The following is a 21,175-nucleotide window of genomic DNA, read 5'->3' as shown; positions in this document are numbered from 1 at the left end:
GAGGACTAAAATCAAAATAAAACTTCAAACATTTAAAACTTCCCCAAACAGGGCTGCCTTCAGTTGTCTTCTAAAAGTCAGATAGTTGTTTATCTCCTTGACATCTGATGGGAGGGCATTCCACAAGGCGGGCACCACCACCAAGAAGGCCCTCTGCCTTGTTCCCTGTAACCTCACTTCTTGCAGGGAGGGAACCGCCAGAAGGCCTTCAGCGCTGGACCTCAGTGCCTGGGCTGAACAATGGGGGTTGTATTGTGTTGTATTGTGTTCATTGCAATTTCACCATGCCTTAGTCCCACCACACATGGTTCAACTGTGCCTGAACCCACAGTGAATGATGATGTACCATATATGATTCAATTCAATTGCTTTTGATTTATGTGCCCTTTCCAGGGATTTTAATTAATACAGATAGCCCAGAGCAGGTGCATAACTCTATTTGGACTGAAAAGACATGTCAACAGCATTATTACATTTGACATCAGGCCAACATGTTGCAAGACACCTCTCTGCTGTTGCTATAGTAAGCCAGTCTTTCCAGCTGAGTCCATGCTCAACCTTCAATCATTAGAGTGGAATATTCTCCCCATATTATGGCCGGTATGCTTCTGAATACGAATTGCCAGAAACTGCCGAGGGAGAGAGAGTACTCTTGAGCTCAGATCCTGCTGGACAGAATTCAGTCCCACAAAATTGCTCCTTGACACCTCCCAGTTTAACAGCTCACAGTGTGCTCAGTACATCCCAGTTGTCTTCTACAACACTAAATCACCCATGTACCTTGTTTGTGTCAGAAAAACATATAACAATGATGTTCCCTGCATGAACATGTGAGTGGCACAGAAAATGGCACACATCTGGATTTTGTGAAAAGGAGTGTTAAGAAACCCTGATACAGAACAGTGCAATGCAGCGGTGAGCTCAGAAGATACAGAGATCCATACCCCTCCAGTCTGTCCCATATGACAGGCATTTTCCATGTGTGTGTATAATATAGCCTGTCCTCTTTCTCCACAGCCATAGGCCTTACATACCTCTTTCGGTATCTGTCCATCTGTTTGTGGCTTCAAACTATAACTGATTAATCAGACAAGATAATGGATTAAAACACTTCCGATTGACTAAACAAGTGCCCTTGGTTAATCAGGAAACAGAGGTTAAGACAATGGTTCCTTATTTTAACACAGAAACCTACCTAAATGGTAAGCTGACGCCCTAAGAAAAATGTATTCCCATTTCTCTGGCACACATAATGGAAGATTTCTAAGATGTTGTGTGCTTCTAAGATGTTGTGTGTTTGTATTATCTAAAACACAGGTGGGAAACTCCAAGACTGGGAGCTACCATAAATTTTGCCCTCCCAGCCTTTCTGTTTGGCCCTCAGGAGACAAACCAGACATGCCCCATGCCCACTGTGAGTGCTTTTGCCTGGCTGGACTGTATAAATTCTGTATGGATTCTTATTAGACCTTTAGCATGGCTTGGTGGAAGATATGTGAGTATGTATGTAGAGTGGAGAGCATAGAAACCTATGTTTCTACATGGCCATAGTTTAGTTTACTGTGTGAAGGAAACAGTCATATCTATTGACCCACCCACTTTTGCTTCTGGCCCCACACACCTTGGCCTGGAAGGGGTCCCATGAGGAAATGTGGCCCTTGGTCTTAAAAAGATTCCTCACTTTTGATCCCAAAACAAGTAAAGGTCTGCTGCTCTTCTTGCTCTTCTTATATGTGGGTTCACTAATATGTAAATTTATGCAGATTTGCATGATGAATTAATTGACGAGTTGACCAAAAACTTGTATGGTTAATAAACTGAGATTTCTTTAATCAGCCCAAGTGTCTTATATAGCTGAAACACATTTAATTTGCAAATGTCATTATCATCTTTATAATGGTTTACATCAGGGGTCAGTAACCTTTTTCAGCCATGGGATGGTCCAGCGTCTCTTAGACCATGTGGTGGGCCGGACTATATTTTGAAAAATATATATGAACGAATTCCTATGCCCCACAAATAACCCAGAGATGCATTTTAAATAAAAGGACATTCTGCTCATATAAAAACATGCTGATTCCTGGACCATCCACGGGCCGGATTGAGAAGGCAACTGGGCTGGATCCGGCTCCCGGGCCTTAGGTTGCCTACCCTTAGTTTACATCAATTACTCTGTTTCCCATTTTTTCAGGGAAGGAGCTGGAAACAAGAGAACATGGGTAGCTCAAAGAATCTAGGGAAGAAGAAGAAGAAGAAGAGTTTGGATTTGATATCCCGCCTTTCACTCCCCTTCAGGAGTCTCAAAGCGGCTAACATTCTCCTTTCCCTTCCTCCCCCACAACAAACACTCTGTGAGGTGAGTGGGGCTGAGAGACTTCACAGAAGCGTGACTGGCCCAAGGTCACCCAGCAGCTGCATGTGGAGGAGCGGAGACGCGAACCCGGTTTCCCAGATTACGTGACTACCGCTCTTAACCACTACACCACACTAGAGATGTCTCCTAGATCTTTCTACCCTTTGGCCCAGGGATTGTGAGCCTGTGCCTTTAATAATTCTGTAGAAGATTAAGAAATTTCCTCATCAGCACTCAGATAATGTTCCGAGGGCAGGTGATGCTGTTGCATTGTTAAAACTAGTTACTGCCTGGCTAGGAGGCTGCCTTAAGAGGAGGAAGACTGCAGAGAACCAGGTAAGCTGCATGAGTTTTCTGAGCCTTCTGGGGCAGGGGGAGGGAATTATAAATATACCGTATTTTTCGCTCTATAAGATGCACCAGACCACAAGACGCACCTAGTTTTTGGAGGAGGAAAACAAGAAAAAAAATATTCTGGATCTCAGAAGCTAGAACAGCAAGAGGGATCGCTGCACAGTGAAAGCAGCAATCCCTATTGCTGTTCTGGCTTCTGGGATAGCTGCGCAGCCTGCATTCGCTCCGTAAGACGCACACACATTTCCCCTTACTTTTTAGGAGGGAAAAAGTGAGTCTTATAGAGCAAAAAATACGGTATTTAAAAAGTGAAGGGGGTGGGATTACATAACCGTTTTATGGCCTAGGAGGGAATGCCTGACGGCACAAAATGCGTTGTTACATTTCCTCTTCCACACACCTTATTAAGGGAATCAAAGCTTTTACTAAGGCTTTAATGAAACATCTCTGTAGGCTGCAGATTCTCAGTCTGGTCCCCAAGCAGAAAGCCAGAAACAACCAAAAGCATCTCTTCAAATTGCGTGCAGTGCTTTTAGGTTGTACACATCCAGCTCTTTCCTGCACCCATTATTCCTTTGAAGCCTGGCCACATTGTGGGAGAAGTCAAATTAGAACTAGTCTTGCTGGCAGATGACTCACATGTACCCGCAGGCTAGGAGAAGAGCAGAAAGGAAAACCACCTAGTTAATTAAATGGCACCGGGATACTCAAACCGCCAAGTTAATTAAAGAGCAAAATATATGTCAGGAGGCCTAGTTTGGTCAGAATCGAGGATACACTTCCAGAGTTAACACTAAATACATTACTTCTGGTAAATGAGCCACGATAGCCGTCAAAGTGCCATGAAAATTTGTGTCCCAGACTCATCTACCCATGTACTATCTGAAACCAAAGGGGCACATTGGTTGCCAGGTGTGAAATATATTTGCATTATTTCCTACCCCCCCCCCCAATGTGTTGCACATTTGACTTCATAAGAGGAAACTCCCCCAAAATGAGTGGACTGGCTAAAGAAGGTTGGGCAGGAAAATGGAGAGGATCTAATCTCTCCAGTATGTTTTAGAGTTGTCCAAAGCCACAATATTAGAAGCTCAGTTACAATGTAACCCGCAGCTCAGGAAATATACAGTGGTACCTCTGGTTAAGAACTTAATTCATTCTGGAGGTCAGTTCTTAACCTGAAACTGTTCTTAATCTGAGGTACCACTTTAGCTAAGGAGGCCTCCCGCCGCTGCACGATTTTTGTTCTCATCTTGAAGCAAAGTTCTTAACCCGAGGTACTATTTCTGGGTTAGCGGAGTCTGTAACCTGAAGCGTCTGTAACCTGAGGTACCACTGTACCAGCATGGTCAAGAGGGTGGCATCATAGTTAACAAGCAGGTCCAAGAAGGCTTCCTTTCGAAATGGAAGTATTGGCCAAATGAGGAGGGTATAAAAGCATACAGTACAAGTAAGTTACTATTACACTGACTACAGGTGCGACTTGCCTCTATAAGTGTTTGTGCGAAAGAACTGCCATTTGTACATCTCAGCTACTGTCTATGCAGATTGTACATTCATGGATCATTCCCCGTGAATTACTTACATAAGTGCAGGCATAGGCAAACTCCCATCCTCCAGATGTTTGGGACTACAATTCCCACCATCCCTGACCACTGGTCCTGTTAGCTAGGGATGATGGGAATTGTAGTCCCAAACATCTGGAGGGCCGGAGTTTGACCATGCCTGCATAAGTGTATGGCGCCACTGTTAGTGTACACAGGCACAACAGATGGTACACGTGTTGGATGTAATGTGTGAATCCCCTATGGTGATTTACCAGAAATAAATTCCATTCGGTACAATGGGACTTACTCTGGGGTAATTGAGTTTAGGACTGCAACCAGAATCTAGTCATTTGATTGGAACAGAACGGAATGATATGGAAGGCTTAGCAAATGCCTCGAGCTAAAACCGCACCATTTACCATGATACATGCACTGCCTTCTAATAAGTTTGTGCTCCATAAAAGAGACTGAGTCATGGTTTTGAAATGGCTGGCAAAGGTAAATTGCTGCTGGGGTTTAGGGAGCATAGAAGTACCATGTGTGGGTGGTGACTGGTGTTGAGGCAGCAGCGATCTCATCATTATCTTTCGATGAGCAGACTTAGAGGAAAGAGGTTGGCTCCGTACTTATTTCATGGCCTCTTCTATATTGTGAATGCCTGGCTGGATTGTGGTCTTTGATCTGGATGCTGTCAAATGGCCCACCACCGCAATGTGGATGTGCGATGTCACACGCACATACCTGGATGTAGTGCATGTGATGTCATGCCACTGTGGTGTAGTGCAGTGTTTCCCAACCTTTTTTGGGCAAAGGCACACTTGTTTGATGAAAAAAATCTCGAGGCACACCACCATTACAGCCCCGTGACGTCAGCGCGCAGCGTCACGCCGGGAGGGACGCACGAAAGTGTAAGTTTCAGTTTTTTCCCCTCCCCCTTGCCGGGGAACCTCCAATCTTTGGGGGTGGGGGGGGGAGGAGGCAGCAAAGCGAGGGACTGAGGGACTCCTCCAACGGCAAGGGTTGGGGAAGAAGAGAAAGGGCTATTCCGCTCCAGTCACAGGAGGGGAATATGTACTGGCCCAACTGGTGTGCGGTCTTCGGAAAGCGGGGTGCGGGAAGGAAGCCTAGGCTCGGGGTCCACCGACCTCGGCGTAGAAAGGCAACAACCGAAGCCTCCCGACGGTTTCGGGGGAGACGTTCAGAGCTTCCCTGGGAGTTTCTCAGCCTGCCTTTCGGAGGAAGAGGCGGAGGGGGCCTGGGGATGGCGGTGGCCTCGGCCTCGCCCTCCCTCCGTCCCTCTACCTTTGTAGTGGACGCGCAGGTTGTTCTGCGAGAGGCCGATGTAGCTGAATTTGTCCTTCGGGCTCCAGGAGCGCGGCAGCGGCGTCTCCTGCTCGTCCACGGCCGGGTAGAGCCGCTTGAGGCGCCGCTTGAGCTCCTTCTCCTGCTCGTTCAGGGCCGGGTCGCCGCCGTGAGGGAAGGGCGCCGGGGCGCTGCTGCTGCCGCCGCCGCTCCCGGCAGGCATGGGCCCAGCTGAGGCGGCGGCGGCTGTTGTGGTGGTGGCGGCGATAGCGGGCGGAGGAGGGGCGGCGGCGGGGCCGAGGTGGCCGCCGGCGGCGGGGGAGGCGGCGGCGGGTGGAGCAGGAGGGCGGCCGAGGCCGGTGAGGGAGTAGGGTTGCCCAGGGCTTGAGGAGCCGTCGCCGGGAGTTGCTGTTGCTGCTGCTGTTGTTGCTGCTGCTGCCCGGACATGCCGGCCTCCTCCTCGTCCGCTGTCTCACGCTCCTCCCTTTTGCGCGCGCTGCCCCGCCGCCGCCCCATTGGCCGGGTCCTGTCAGCTGATCCTGTGTTATTTCCTGTGTGTGTGTGAGGGGAGAATGGAGAGAGAAACCTCGGCACCACCACCGCGGAGCCGCCCCCGGCTCGACGCGGATCCTCGCCGCCGCCGCCCCGCCTCTCGCCGCCCGACTCGCCCGCCTCCCTCCCACGGCACACCAGGCAACGTCTCGCGGCACACTAGTGTGCCGCGGAACACCGGTTGGGAAACACTGGTGTAGTGGTTAAGAGCAGTGGACTTGTAATCTGGTGAACCGGGTTCGCTTCCCTGCTCCTCCACATGCAGCTGCTGGGTGACCTTGGGCTAGTTGCACTTCTCTGAAGTCTCTCAGTCTCACTCACCTCACAGATTGTTTCATAGAATCATAGAATCATAGAGTTGGAAGAGACCACAAGGGCCATTGAGTCCAACCCCCTGCCAAGCAGGAAACACCATCAGAGCACTCCTGACATATGGTTGTCAAGCCTCTGCTTAAAGACCTCCAAAGTAGGAGACTCCACCACACTCCTTGGCAGCAATCTTGCTTTATTGGCCGAGGGAGCCGGTGTACAGCTTCCGGGTCATTTGGCCAGCATGACTAAGCTGCTTCTGGCAAACCAGAGCAGCACATGGAAATGCTGTTTACCTTACCGCCGGAGTGGTACCTATTTATCTACTTGTACTTTGACGTGCTTTCAAACTGCTAGGTTGGCAGGAGCAGGGACCGAGCAACGGGAGCTCACCCCGTCGCGGGGATTCGAACCACCAACCTTCTGATCAGCAAGCCCTAGGCTCTGTGGTTTAACCCACAGCGCCACCTGCTTGTTTGTTGTGGGGGAGGAAGGGAAAGGAGAATGTTAGCTGCTTTGAGACTCCTTAGGGTAGTGATAAAGCAGGATATCAAATCCAAACTCCTCCTCCTCCTCCTCCTCCTCCTCCTCCTCCTCCTCTTCTTCTTCTTCTCCTCCTTCTTCTTCCAAACATGTGTGTGTGTGTGTGTGTGTGTGTGTGTGTGTGTGTGTGATGCACATCCATGTTGCGGCTGGCAGTGGCTCCTCCTACTTATTGTGCCTTATCTCCTCCAGGAGGAGAGTGAGTGAGCAACATATATCACAAGCCTTTGCATGATATGTGGAGACCTTGTAAAACTGGGTGCAGTTTCACTAATCTCTAACATCTGCAAAATGGACACAGGGCTGGTTGCTTTGAAGAGATTCAGACATGATCGTGGCATCCCTAGAACAGGGATGGGGAACTTTTAGCACTCCAGATGTTCCTGAACTACATCTTGAATCAGCTCCAGCCAGCATGGCCAGTGTTCAAGGCTGATAGAAGTTACCGTCCAACAACACCAGGCAGTCCAAAGGTCCTCTGCCCTCGTTGTATATTTATAGCTTTGGACCCAATGATTTTTTTTGTGTGTGTGTACTGTAGTTTTTATTCATTTTCATCTTTAAACTGCTCAACATAGCTGCATTGAGAAATATCTTTCTTTTCATTAGAACGCATGACATGCAACAATTACACAGAAATAAAAATAAAACAGCAATGAATACTCAGATAAACGTTTCTGAATATATTAACAATGTTGTGTCAAAGTATATATACCAAAATTATCAGTTACTGCAGATATGAAATTATGCATAGTAATGTGTATTGCTTAGTTTTGTGACCATAAGGAAAAGGTATTTTGTATCAATAAACAACCAGAATTTATAGGAAGGGGGAGGGAGGGAGAAATAAAATAAAATATGTACTTCATGCACACTATTTATACCGTTATGTCACATGCCTCTTCATTTATGTAATCAACCAAGTCACACCAGACTGCATAAAAACTGTCATGTTTCCTTTGGCCTCTTGCTACTTTTAATTTTTGTGTGGTTTTTTCCAAACGTGCTGTTTACCAAATTGCATTTATACCGTTGGTTCTTAATTGAAGTGATTTCCATGTCTTGGCAATAGTTGTTCTTGCAGTCATTAATATATGTTTTATGAGTTCTTTGTTTCTAATTTGCAACATATCCTAACTATACAAATTTGGAGCCAGTCTTGGAGTCATGGGGACTGTCTGCCTTGTAATCAAAGAGTGGAATCAAAGAGTGGAATTAATTTATTTTTGAAAATACTACTTTCATAGGGACGCCTTCTATTTCCAAGTTCTCTAAGGTGCTCCATTGATTTTCCTTATTGCCAGACATTAGGTCTGTCAATGTTGCTGAGTTGATGTGCATTGTAATAGCTGTTTAGCTTTGGAGTCCTCATCCTCCAACAGCAAATATTTTTTAATGTGTGGTTTGGCTGCTTGAAATATGAATTTGTTAAGTTTTCTTTAGCATTTGGGCATGGGGGCTGGTGGGAACCAAACTGGTAACATTTGAAATAAAAATAATAATTTGGAACAAGCATTATTTTAGTTGCAGCCAGTTGGTCTATGATAGAAAATTGTATTTTGTTCCAGCATCATATGTCCATACTTATTGCTTTCTTTACTTTGCTATAATTTATCTGATATATTTTGTTTAAATTATGGGTAACCTGAATGCCCAAGTATCTGAAGCTTTTTCTAGCTTTTGGGATTTGCAATATTTTGGCTAATTTTTCCTAAAGTTGCGGGGGAGTATGAAAGAACATTATTTCTGATTTTTGAAAAATTACCTTAAGTCCAGAAATATTGAAAAAGGTCTTCAATTCTATACATAATAACTTCCCTGCATAAACTGGGTCTGATGTACATAAAACAATACCATCAGCATAAAGTCCCAGAATGTAGTCTCACCATTTCCTGTCAGAATTTGGCATATCTCATTGCCAGAGGTTCTAAAATAAAAGCAAATGATGAAGTTGATAATGGGCAATCTTGTTTTGTCCTGTGGCTAAGCTGACATTTTTGTGAATCTGTATTATTTATCCGAATTGTACCAGATGCAATATCATAAATTATTTCCAATATTCTGACATATTTAGGGCCAAATCTATTTTTAATCACTTTGATTAAATACTTTGGTTCAACTTTGTCCCCATCAATGATTTTGAGTAGTGTTCACGGAATATTCGTGAAGTTACTGAAAAGTGTTGTGCTGAAATACTGTGAAAGGTTCGGCAGATCCCCATAAACTGTCCATGCTTTGCAAACTTTTGCCTTGATATCCTACTGTCATCTGAGGGGTTTTTAAAGAACACAGTCCATACTCTCCTCCTGTTCCCAAATGCATACTGTATTCAGAGTAAGGTTACCAGATTTTTTTCTGTGAATCCGGGGACACTTTTCAACTTCAATGGGTTTTGTATGGGGACTGATTTGTAAATCCAGGGACTGTCTCCGGGAAACGGGGACATCTGGTAACCTTAATTCAGAGACATATCACCTCTATACATTGAGATTTAATGTTGTTGTCTTGGCTAGTAGCTGCTGACAGGACTAACCTCTATTAATTTGTCTAGTGCTTAAAAAAACCAAAACACCACCATGTAGGGTAATGATTATGACCAAATTCAATTAAGTTAATTATGCACTCCATGAATAAGTACTTTGTTTTGTCTTTCCTGAATCAGATTGTGCCTGTGCCACCTCAATGGGTGGAGGAGCAAATAGCACATGGACATCCTCTGGCCATAATGAAGTTGGGACATTGAGGTTACCATCTCAGAACCTCCCAACTATTGTGCTACATGCTTACTTCACAATGCGCCAAAGTTCTTGCTCTTGATACATTTTATATATTATTTCCCCGAATTCTTATTTACTGACAATGAACAACTCATAATGTTACAGAAATGTTACAGAAATGACAGTTGGCAAACCACCCGCAACTGTAGTTATAGAACTACAGTCAACACAACAGGGGCGAAAAAACACAGTTCCCCTGCTGACAAATGTTTGTAAGGTGGGACCAAATAAATAATGACATGTGGATCTGTTGTCAACAGCCCAGCCACCCATAAATGAAAATGGCATCTTGCTCCAGCAAATGAGTTCTCTTTCGTAATAATAAAACCGGCAGAGGGAAACTTGGATTGAGGCAGAAAAAGTTCGTCGGCTGGTGGGCAGAGCTGCTACACTCGCTTCCCAGCAGGTGGGGAACTGTTGTTTACAGGGAGTGAGAGGGGTGAGGTGGAGGTCAGTATGGTGAAAACACACCAGCAGAAACAATCCAGCACTGCTAGCTGTGTGTTTGCAGCGTGCCAACCTCCCCACTGCCTTGCCCCTTCCTCTCAGTAAGCAACAGTGAACCACCTGCCAGGAAGCTACCACCTGGTGAGTGGCTTTTGAAATGTGGAAATGGGTAGAAGTCAAGGAAAGGAAAGTGTGCTATCATGAATTTACGCAGCTTTCCACACTTGGCTCTTCTGGCAACAGCCAATTGCTTCTCCTTTCTCAGACAATGCTCAGCAATGGTAGTGGTAGTCAAAGGCAGCTGGCAGAACTAGATGGGGGGGTATAGCCACCCATGACTCAGACACCCAGTGGGTAGGGCCTCTTGCTTGACGGGGGAAGTCTTAGTAAACTCTGGCTGATGGACCAAGGAGATTAAGCATCCGGCCCCTCCTGGAATAGCAATTATAAACCATTGCACTGGGCAAACCTGAATTTTGGCTAGAGGCAGCGCCAAGATTCATACTTCCATGCACAAACATCACACCCAACGTGCATAACAATGTTTGCCAGGCACTCATACTCTATTATTGGTTTGTTGGTGAGTGTGGCATGTGGAGAACCGTGTCAGTTGGTTACTGTTTAAACTCAAATGACTCACACTGTTTCCTTTGCTATGGCTGGATGTTACTTCTCAGCATTCTACAGCATTGTAGCAAATTGTGTGGCTGTCATTGGAATCATTGGGGCATGATACGTAATCCACCACACGCTCAGGTCCGGAGTCTTTCAGAGTTAGTTCTGGGTGTGCTTCTCCCTTCATCTTCTGGAAGAACGAACCCTTGAACAATAGCCAGCCTCTCACCTATGCTCAGTTTCTGAGGGTACAGAAGGTAGTTGTAAACTACAGAGGCCACACTGGCACCAAAAATAGGTCCTAACCAGAAGACCTGTGGAAACAAGGAGATGTTTAAGCTTTGAAAGCAACCATAAGAGTCATATCCTGAAAACCGTGGCAGGTCTTCTAACCATGATTTCAGTTCTATGCACTTTTATTTATTTATTTCCTGCTTGGCAGGGGGTTGGACTCGATGGCCCTTGTGGTCTATTCCAACTCTATGATTCTATGATTTCTTATGTCTTTATTTGTTATAAAGCGGCTTGAATGCTTCTCCCCCTCTCATTATTGCCTCACAACAAACGTCTGAGGCAGGTTCATTGGTGGTTGACCCAAGGTCATCTAGTGAACTTCATAGCTGAGTGGGGATTTGCTCTCCCAGCTCCCAGTACAACCCTCTAACGACTCTGCCACTGGATTGATAGGGCTAGGAAGTCCAATCTGCACCAAAGCTAGTCAAGATTCTTTATCAAATGGCAGTGAGTGCTCTTCTGTCCAGGTTACCTACCAGTCACAGTCTTCTCCACAACCCTTAGATGTACTGTACTCTGTTTAAATAACAAATTAAAAGAAACCTGTGCTCTCTTTGGGGTTTTGGTGTTGAATTTCCTCTTTTCGGGTGATACGTTATGTGGCCACCCTGCTTGCCGACCCACAATTCTAGGATCAATTATGCAGTCTAGTCTGGCGAATCAATAGTGCATCATGCAAAACTTACCCAGTGAGCCCCGCTGAATTTTCCCATTATGACAGCAGGTCCAAAGGATCTAGCTGGATTTAGGGAGCAGCCAGTATAATAAATCTGTAAAAGTCAGAAAAGACATGGGTTTAGATTTGCCGTTCTTCTCAATTTCTTCATATATTCTTTCCTCTCTAGCAGTTAGGATCCCTTCATCAAGCGGTCCATCACAGAATTGTAGAGGGACCACAAGGATCATCTAGTCCAACCCCTTGAAATTTGGGGATCTTTCATGGGGCTTGAACCCACAGCCCTCAGATTAAGAGTCTCATGCTCTACCAACTGAGCTCTCCCCTCCCATCAAGGTGACTATCTGGGTATCCAGTCTCCAGGTGCTCCCATGCAATGCCATCTATGAACTCTCCTCAATTAACCTTTTTGCGTGATTTTTTAAAAATTCTTTTCTATTATTATCTTTTGTTACGTAACATACATAACAAATCAAAAATTTATCAAGACAGAAAAGAAACATTACAAAATCTAAAGTATAACTAACTAAACAGAATCAGAACCAAAATACCAAGCGGTCTCTATGTGCAGGTGATTCAGAAAGCTTTCAAATGAATGCAGAGATACACCATTGAAATCAAACAAAAGAGAAAACGATGTTTACTATATGGATAACATTCATTGTTATTCTCTGTAGAACTGTGTTTCTCCCAATTCTACTCTTTCATTCTTGATGCTGAATATTCACTTCATCTGAATTTTCAGTATTTTATTTTTAACTTTGATGTTTGAAGGTATTTTATTTTATTTTAGTATTTTAATACCACCCTCTCACAAAATATTAGGGTGGTACACATCAGTACAAACGCGTTTTTTAAAAATCTATTAACATGAAACTGAATTTTGGACTTGACAACTGACATGTAAGGTTATTTAACATGGATAATATTTGACTCCTAGCATATTACATTTGATTGTATTTTGTAGTTGATATGGAACAGCACTTAATATTTTGCTGTATCTGGTAGCTCATGGAGTTTCATTTTTGACGTGTGCCAAAACAAAAAACCAAGAGATGCTAAGAAATCTAAAATACTCTGACATCCAAATTTCACAAGCAAAATGGGAAGAATAACATGTAAAATTTGCATTTCAAGATTTGGAGAAGTTTGAATTTCAAAGGAGGGTTGTGTGTCAGTTTGCTTAATGTTTTGGGAAGTGCAGATTGGGTAGGCTAGCTTTTCCATGTGAACTGAATTGAAATTCTCTCCCATCTCTTCCTCATTCCCTTCTCCATGAACTGATAGGATTAGGGCTCAGCAAACTTTTTCAGCAAGGGGCCGGTCCACTGTGCCTCAGACCTTGTGGGGGGCCAGACTATATTTTGAAAAAAACAAACAGACGAATTCCTATGCTCCACAAATAACCCAGAGATGCATTTTAAATAAAAGCACACATTCTACTCATGTAAAAACACATTGATTCCTGGACCATCCGTGGGCCGGATTGAGAAGGCAGTTGGGCTGGATCCGGCCCCGGGCCTTAGTTTGCCTACCCATGGATTAACTTCTCCAGTGGGGAGCCACTTCTGCTTGTGTAAGTTACCCACACAATGTAGAGCCCTGATTTTTCTACATGACACAGGAAGGCTGTGTGAGTAGTGGAGGTTCCATGATTCATACATTATCCCTGCCGCTTGCGTAGAGCAAGATGGATGGTACCCAGAGGAGAGAGCATGCTCACTGTTGCTCTTCCACCTCAGGTGTTGATTAAGCAGAGAAGCAGTGCATTCAGCAGTGGAACAAGCCGATCCAGTGCCTGGGGTGGCACACGTGCCCTGCGCCCAGGGGCGGCGCCAGCTGCCTGTGCACCGGGGTGAACTGGGACAGGATGCTCCACAGGGCCTCCAAGGAGTCTGCCTGCCTCCTGCCACTCAGCCACCCTACAGCTGAGGGGGAGGCGGTGGGCGGGCTGTTTGGGGCAGCGTGGAGCCTGCTGGCGCCCAAGCCACTGCGTCACTCCCAGGATAGATGTGTGGCTCGGGTGCGCTGCAGGCCCTGAGGTGAGTGCCACCCACCATTTTGTCACCCCCCCCCAGTGGTGACCCACCCTAACTGCCCCTGCCTCCCATCCCTGAGTTTTACTGTTGTTGGGGTTTATTATTATTTTTTTTTTTTTGCAGATTTTTATTCACTGGAGGGAGGACTTCCGCTCTTCATTTGGGCCTCTCCTGGTCAAGTAAACACTGGAATTCCCTCAGGGCCCCCACTCCAAATCTTTTTATTTTTTTAAAAAAGGTGCATGCACACACACACACACACACACACACACACACACAAACCAGCACATAACCATTTCTAAATATTTTTAACTCTAGTCAAAGTAACTTTTCCTACCCTGCCTTCTAGAAACACGTCAACTCATCTGTTTCCAAAACTAGGGGAAAATGATAACTCAGGCGCTTACCCCGATGAGGTGAGCCATGGTGACTGCCAGTCCAATAGACAATGCTGCATTGCCCCTGCTCTCCGTCCTGCGTTTATCAGTGGCAGAGAAGATGCACATGACAACCGAGAAGGTTAGGATGATTTCCACCACCAGCGCCTCACCAGGGTTTGTGCCATAGGTGAGCTGGCAAAATGGAAGAGATCAATGTGAAGAGAAAACAAAAAAGTTCTAATATGGAGCATCTCTGGGCTGGGTCCTCACAAGCCTCCCTCTAATACAATATTCCCCAACCTGGTGCCCTAAAGATGTTGTCCAACTCCAACTCCCATCAGCCCCAGACAGCATTGCTAATGGAAAGGGATGATGGGAGCTATAGCCCAATATCTGGAGGGTACCAAGTTGGGGAAGGCTGCTCTCATGGGTGTCTATTGCTGCAATCCTAAGCACACTTACCAGGAGTAAGCCCAATTGAGTTCAGTGGGACTTACTTGTGAGTAAGCACATATATGACTGCACATTTAGGATGCAGTCCTATCCTGAGCTGGGAGTAGATCCCATTGAACACACAGAGGGATTTACTTCTGAGTAAACCAATAGTAAATATGATAGCTCTGTAAGTGTTATCTGTCTCTCCTGCCAACAACAACAACAGTCAGACGCGTCTTCTGAGCAATTCTGCCTTAACTGCTAAATCTTCCTTTCTCCAATGAATAACTTTCCCCTGTACAATGCCTTCTCTTGCCAGTTTTCTCAGTTTTACTGTGGGAGCTGGAAAGCTAGATTAGAAACCTGTTTTGCCCAGGTGACTCTCCCAAGGATACAGGATCACAGACGAATGCAGATAGTACTGAATCTGGTCTGCTTTCCACCCAGATGTTCCTCCTTTTCCATTGCAACACCACACACACATATCAACTTTTCTCCACATGGGACCAAAAATAAAAATAAAAAATCATTTGGGAAAACTGGATCCCAAAGTGACCAACCTAAAGAAAAACCCTATTGTCAGTTAGCAGCCTATTCTTATGGCTTATCCAAGCTTCCTCTTGTTCCACCGCTTTCCCTTTGGAAAAAATCACTGTTTAGCACTCAATTGGAACGAACCAGAACTTGAGTTTTCTCCGGATTGACATTTGCTGTGATTTAAAGCTAAAAAATGGGTTTTCCTGAGAAAGGAGTGGGGCAAGGGGGAAACTGCTTGAACGAGTGCTTTCTAGGCACGAGACAAGCGGAAGTGTGGATGAACCCTTAGACTCTCATGCAAGCAGATGAACGTCTACATCATGAAAGCCCTTGACAAGATCTTGTGTCAATCTGTTGTGCAATGTTGATGCAGCCAGTGTTCTATATTGTAATCCAGGAATGCACATTAGCTAGAATCAACCCATATAGAATTGTTGGTTTTGTTCACATTCCTTCATCTGTCTAATTCGGAAGGCTGGGAGTCAATTGTGCAAGATTCTTCTTTTTTTTTTACAAAATAAACATAAAAAATAAAAATGTGACCCCCCCAAACCATTCCATTGTGACTATCCAACCTCCCAAAATTTCAACATCTCTTGTGATGGTTTGACCCCTTTCCGTTTTAAAAGTACAAATTCTACAAATACCTTCCAGATTTCCTCAAAATCATAACCCCTGCATATTCCCTGTCTTACCTTAATAGCACATGTTAATTTACCATTAATAGCTATATACCGCACCTCTTTATATCAATCTTCCATTTTATATTCACTTTGCCCCTTCCACTTCCTAGGTATAATAACTCATGCAGCTGTCAATAAATTCGTGAGCGAGTCCTTCATAGCCTGCGAACCTTCCACCCCATCGTAAATCGTTAACAATGCTACCTCTGGACTTTCAGTCAGCTTTAACCCAGTGATTTCTGTTATCTCCTTAAACACCCTTTGCCAAAAAAATTGTACATATTTACACCCCCACCACGTGTGAACATAAGTCCCAGTTTCCTGGCATCCCCTCCAACATGACACTGAATATTCCTTGTTTATTTGATTAGATCATATTGGTGTTAAATACCATCTCCATACTAACCTATAGTAATTTTCTTTTATCTTATAGACAACATTTTCAAAGTGCGTTCTCCCATATTTCCCCCCAGCTTTGACTATTTATCTGCCCTGTTGTCTCCTTTCCCCACACCTCTTTTAATTGATCTTATTGATCATTTTTACTAATATTTTATAAATTTCAATAGCTTTCCCTTTAATAACTATATTTTCTTCTTTATCTCCCTTTTTTATAATCACCCCCCCAAATTTTATATATTCTTTGCATTTCTTGTTTTCCCTTAACCACCTCTTTGTCCATTGCTTCAGTTAAACCAAGTTATTTTACTTCCTGTTAGAGCTTCTCTTATTTTTTCTTTACTTCTCATTTTCTCCACCCATTCCTTTATTTTAAGTATTTTCTTCTCTTTCGCTTACTTTTTCAATTTCCTTTTTTGCAGTTTACTGGGAAGTCTTCTAACCTCACCACCAGTGTTAGTGGGGAATTTTCTGGTATCAATTTTCCTTTATATTTCGCCCATTTCTCAATGATTTTTCTTAATAAGAGATTTTCAATATTCTGCTACCATTGCCTATTTGGTTTGATAAAAATATATATTCACAAACGTCTCCCTCATTTCAAGTGTACCATTCTAGAACCATTCTAACTCTCTTTGTTCTGTTATCCCGTCTATGATATATCTCAACTGATTTGCTATATAATATAACTTGATGTTGGGGAGACCCAGGCCACCTGTTTTCAGGGGTTTATACCATCTTATTTTATTAATTCTAGGTTTCTTATCCCCATTACAAAATTTATTAATCATACTTTGCCATCCCTTTATCTCTGCCTCCAATATCATAATTGGTAACATTCTAAATAAATAAAAAAATATTCTACTTGTGCAAGATTCTGTTGATCAATCATTTCTTTGGCAATGGAAGGACTTACGTCATTGAGGGCTAATGTATGGCGGACGTCTTTGGGTGTCACGGAGTAGATGATTCCTGCACCAGTGACGGCTCCCAACAGCTGTAACACCACATAGAGCACCGAGCGGACAATAGAGATCTGGTTCCCTACAAAGTAGGCGATGGTCACTGCTGGGTTGACGTGCGTGCCGCTGACATGACCAAATGCTTGAACCAAGGTGCCGATGGTTAGGCCAAAGGCCATGGAGATCTGGAGGACACTGGGCAGCTGTAAGGGCCACTTGAAGGCTGAGCCCAGGACGATGAAAATGAAGATCACAGTGGCGACAAATTCACAGGCAAGAGCCTGGGTAAACCTGAGTGTGAACAGCTCCTGTTGCCTTCGTGGTGGAGCATCCGCCGCCATTGTGAGATCAGAGAGGAGGTAGGAGCAGTGGAGATGATGAGGTGGAAAGTTATCCTGCTTGGAGGCAGGGATTGGTGTAAAGTGTAGGGCCGTGCACACATTTATAAGGGACTCATTTAATGGTGTGTGGGTGGAGCCAAAAAACCAGTCAGTCATCCTGAATTCTCCTTTGGAATTGGAAGCATTTTGAGCATAAAATTACCAGAGCCTTTTTCAACATTAAACCGAAGGCCCCGACACTTTGGGGTGTATGAGTGTGATTTCCTCTCATTCTCCTCAAAGCAGTAGGTTTTTGTGGAATGCCTTTGGACATTTAATTTTCTTCCTTTATTTCCCATTGTGTGGGAGGTGGTATTTCACACATTTTATTTTGAGAACATGCACAGACATGCTTATTAGTTTATTAGGCATATTTATTGCGTGGCTAATCCCTCCCCCCCACTGTGGAATAAATAAAGACAACGGACACAGAATTTAGGTTAATGGGCGTAAATGGCCACAACTTTATTGATTACAGGTAAGAAGGGTATTGGCTTAGGCATTGGCCCCTAACCGACTATCCGGTCTGACCGGGAAGGGTTAAACACCAACAGGGGGAGCCACCCGAGATGCGTATCCCTAGGCGCTCCCCGAGGGGTTACCGCTCGGGGGCGCGCTTTAGGCCCTAGCCTCCGTAGGTTTCGGACGAGGCGTCGCCCCTCGGAGTCCTTTAACGAACTACCCTTCAAGCATTGGGGGAGGTGATGGCGTTCCTCGCCCACCCAACCTCATTTGCATGACAATATACTACAATACCCCGGCCAATGCCTACCGCCAAAACCAAGGGAGTTGTGACGATTTGCTACGAGGTAGGCGAAAAAACCAAGTGGCACCAAAACCAGCCAATTCGCCAAATGGAAAAACTCCTACCAGGCCCCTTGCGGCGACCAGCCGAAGCCCATAGCAAAGTCAGTGGCTAAACCTAACGGGCGGGTGGGTGGGAAACCGCGTCAGCTGCTATGGAGAAAAGGGGCGAGCCGAGGGCTGCCCCGACCTTAAGTGGCCTTTGAGAGGCCCCGCCCCTGCCGCCAGCCGATTGGCTGGCGCCGCGGGGGGATGCAAATTAAGGGGAATTCCCTGACACCGCGAGGCTGACGCCAGCCTCGCGGGAGTGAGAGTGGGCGGGGTCGTTTGCCCGCAACCCCCTCTCCTCCTGAAGTTCGGAACGGGCATAACCCACCCATCATCGACATGGATACCACTGTGAGGCTCAAAATAGTTTTGTTTTTTAATCAACCCAAATGATGCACACTAAATATCCCATGTTTAAAATCCTGTGTGCATTGCATGTATATATATGGCTGGACCAGCTCACAATTACTCAGTGAAGACCCAATGATATTAATGGGCATGACAAACTTGGTTTCATCAATCTCAGTGGGTCTACTTTAAGTAGGAGTAACTTGGTAACTGCCCACCCTCCCACCCCCTATTATATATATATGAGCTATTTGGTGTGTATTCTTTGCTTTTGATGTTTTTTTAGTTTGTGGTTTGTACTCCACTCTGATGTTAGAGAGAGGGGGCTGGGAATTTTGAGGGACTCTAAATGATTCCTTCAAAACACATTCTCTGTACCCTTTTTGGTGTTTGTTTGCCTATTCACAACCTTTGCTTCTCTCTTTTCCTGCAGCTTCTGTGCCATTCCCTCTTATTCCCTGAGTGACACCTCCAGATGTCATAAATACACATATATTATGATACCATCAGAACTTGCTAAATGATGTTGTCAACAGGCCAATTCAGTTAGACAGCAGAAACTCTGGAAGTGAACTGCAAACATTTTCTTTCTTTTCTCACAGCTCCCCCCCACCCCCCACAATTTCTTTTTTCCATCAGGGCGTAAAAATGTTGGCACTGAAATCTCGCTTAAAGCAACATTCGCAGCAAAGCAGGTTATTCGTTCTCCAGGGAAATATTTGATAAATTTTGAGGGAAGCTAAAAAGTTTATGTTAAGAGTAGCAGATTTCATGGGGAGGCTCCTTACATCCCAAGGTTGTTACTAGATTTCTCCTATTGTAAAATTCAGGTTGAATTTAGAGTATTTTCTCACCCAAAACATCTCAGGATTCTTGAAGACAACTAAAAGTGATTTTAAAGAAATAATAATAATAATAATAATAATAATAATAATAATAATAATTTATTATTTATACCCCGCCCATCTGGCTGGGCCTTCCCAGCCACTCTGGGCGGCTTCCATAAAACCAAAAATACAGTAAAATCACACGTTAAAAACTTCCCTGAACAGGGCTGCCTTAAGATGTCTTCTGAATGTCAGGTAGTTGTTTATCGCTTTGACATCTGCTGGAAGGGCATTCCACAGGGCGGGTGCCACTACCGAGAAGGCCCTCTGCCTGGTTCCCTGTAACTTTGCTTCTCGCAATGGGGGAACCGCCAGAAGGCCCTCGGCGCTGGACCTCAGCGTCCGGGCAGAATGATGGGGGTGGAGACGCTCCTTCAGGTATACTGGACCGAGGCCGTTTAGGGCTTTAAAGGTCAGCACCAACACTTTGAATTGTGCTTGGAAACATACTGGGAGCCAATGTAGGTCTTTCAAGACCGGTGTTATATGGTCTCGGCGGCCGCCCCCGTCACCAGTCTAGCTGCCGCATTCTGGATTAGTTGTAGTTTCCGAGTCACCTTCAAAGGTAGCCCCACGTAGAGTGCATTGCAGTAGTCCAAGCGGGAGATAACCAGATGCACCACTCTGGCGAGACAGTCCACAGGCAGATAGGGTCTCAGCCTACGTACCAGATGGAGCTGGTAAACAGCTGCCCTGGACACAGGAAATGTAACAATTTTTTTTGAGGAGAATGAGTTTCCACACATTCAACTCTGAGTGGTCATCATTTTCCCAGATTGTCCCAATCATGTTCTTTTGGGGAAATGATAGTTGTCCATAATGGCCATCTTTCCCCCACACAGAATGACACATTCTGTAAAAAATAAATAAAAATAAATGGTGGTCACTAGGTGACTCTGAGCTTTCGTCTGAACACCACCTTAAATGGTAGCAAAAACGTAAAAAAATCATTATATTATTATTGGTACCAAGGCATGGCATTTTAATGAATGAGACAAGATAGGTGCAAGGCTATAATGAATGAAACATAAAATGAATGTGGCTTTCAGCAACAAAAACAAATGGAGTCCTTACATGGTTCCCCCATGGTTCCCTTTTTTTTTTAATGGAACTCTTTGAGAAAGAAATATATGAAGAAAATATTCACTTTAGGTACCATCTAGTGGAAAGTTGTCCTCCACAAGCCCCACTGAAATGAACACTTAGTTCTTCAACCGTAGGTCCCCAGATATTGTTAAACATTCATCATCCCCAGCCATCCTAGTCAAAGGTCATGGATGATGGGATTAGTAGTCCAACAACATATGGAGATCCAAACTGAAGGATTCTGAATTAGATGATGTCTTGTCCCAATGTTATTTTAATAGGAACACAAAAACACTGCACGTAGTTTGTTTCCAGGACATCTGCATGATAGATGTAATGCAATGTACATGAGCAATTTAAAAGCACTCAGGATGCACATTCATCAGTTTTCCCCCCCTACACAACACGCTGATGCAGA

General features: G+C 44.7%; 1 protein-coding gene and 1 long non-coding RNA gene across 2 annotated transcripts in view; one reads left to right on the top strand and one right to left on the bottom strand.

The window, feature by feature from the left end:
• The first annotated feature begins 2,603 nt into the window (after positions 1-2,603).
• Positions 2,604-21,175, top strand: part of LOC310698554 — a 61,101-nt gene continuing 42,529 nt past the window's right edge. Inside the window, exon 1 of the long non-coding RNA XR_014521602.1 lies at positions 2,604-2,689. This is a non-coding gene — a long non-coding RNA (uncharacterized lncRNA). The remainder of the gene's footprint in view (positions 2,690-21,175) is intronic.
• Positions 10,729-17,586, bottom strand: LOC310699181 (aquaporin-5-like). Its single transcript, XM_083486822.1, has 4 exons — positions 17,159-17,586; positions 14,216-14,380; positions 11,780-11,863; positions 10,729-11,113 (listed from the first exon to the last, which is right to left on the bottom strand). The coding sequence occupies exons 1-4, from the start codon at positions 17,543-17,545 to the stop codon at positions 10,937-10,939; spliced, it is 813 nt and encodes a 270-aa protein (XP_083342948.1). The 5' UTR covers positions 17,546-17,586; the 3' UTR covers positions 10,729-10,936.

Source organism: Podarcis liolepis (assembly GCF_965112155.1).
Source record: "Podarcis liolepis genome assembly, chromosome: 2".
NCBI lineage: Eukaryota > Metazoa > Chordata > Lepidosauria > Squamata > Lacertidae > Podarcis > Podarcis liolepis.
This window is presented reverse-complemented; position numbering and strand designations above follow the sequence as displayed.

Coding starts and splice junctions, on each gene's coding strand:
- LOC310699181 (XM_083486822.1), bottom strand. CDS start 17,545: ATGGCGGCGGATGCTCCACCACGAAGGCAACAGGAGCTGTTCACACTC. Junction 14,381..17,158: donor ATACATTAGCCCTCAATGAC/GTAAGTCCTTCC, acceptor CCATTTTGCCAG/CTCACCTATGGCACAAACCC. Junction 11,114..11,779: donor AATTCAGCGGGGCTCACTGG/GTAAGTTTTGCA, acceptor TTGTTTCCACAG/GTCTTCTGGTTAGGACCTAT.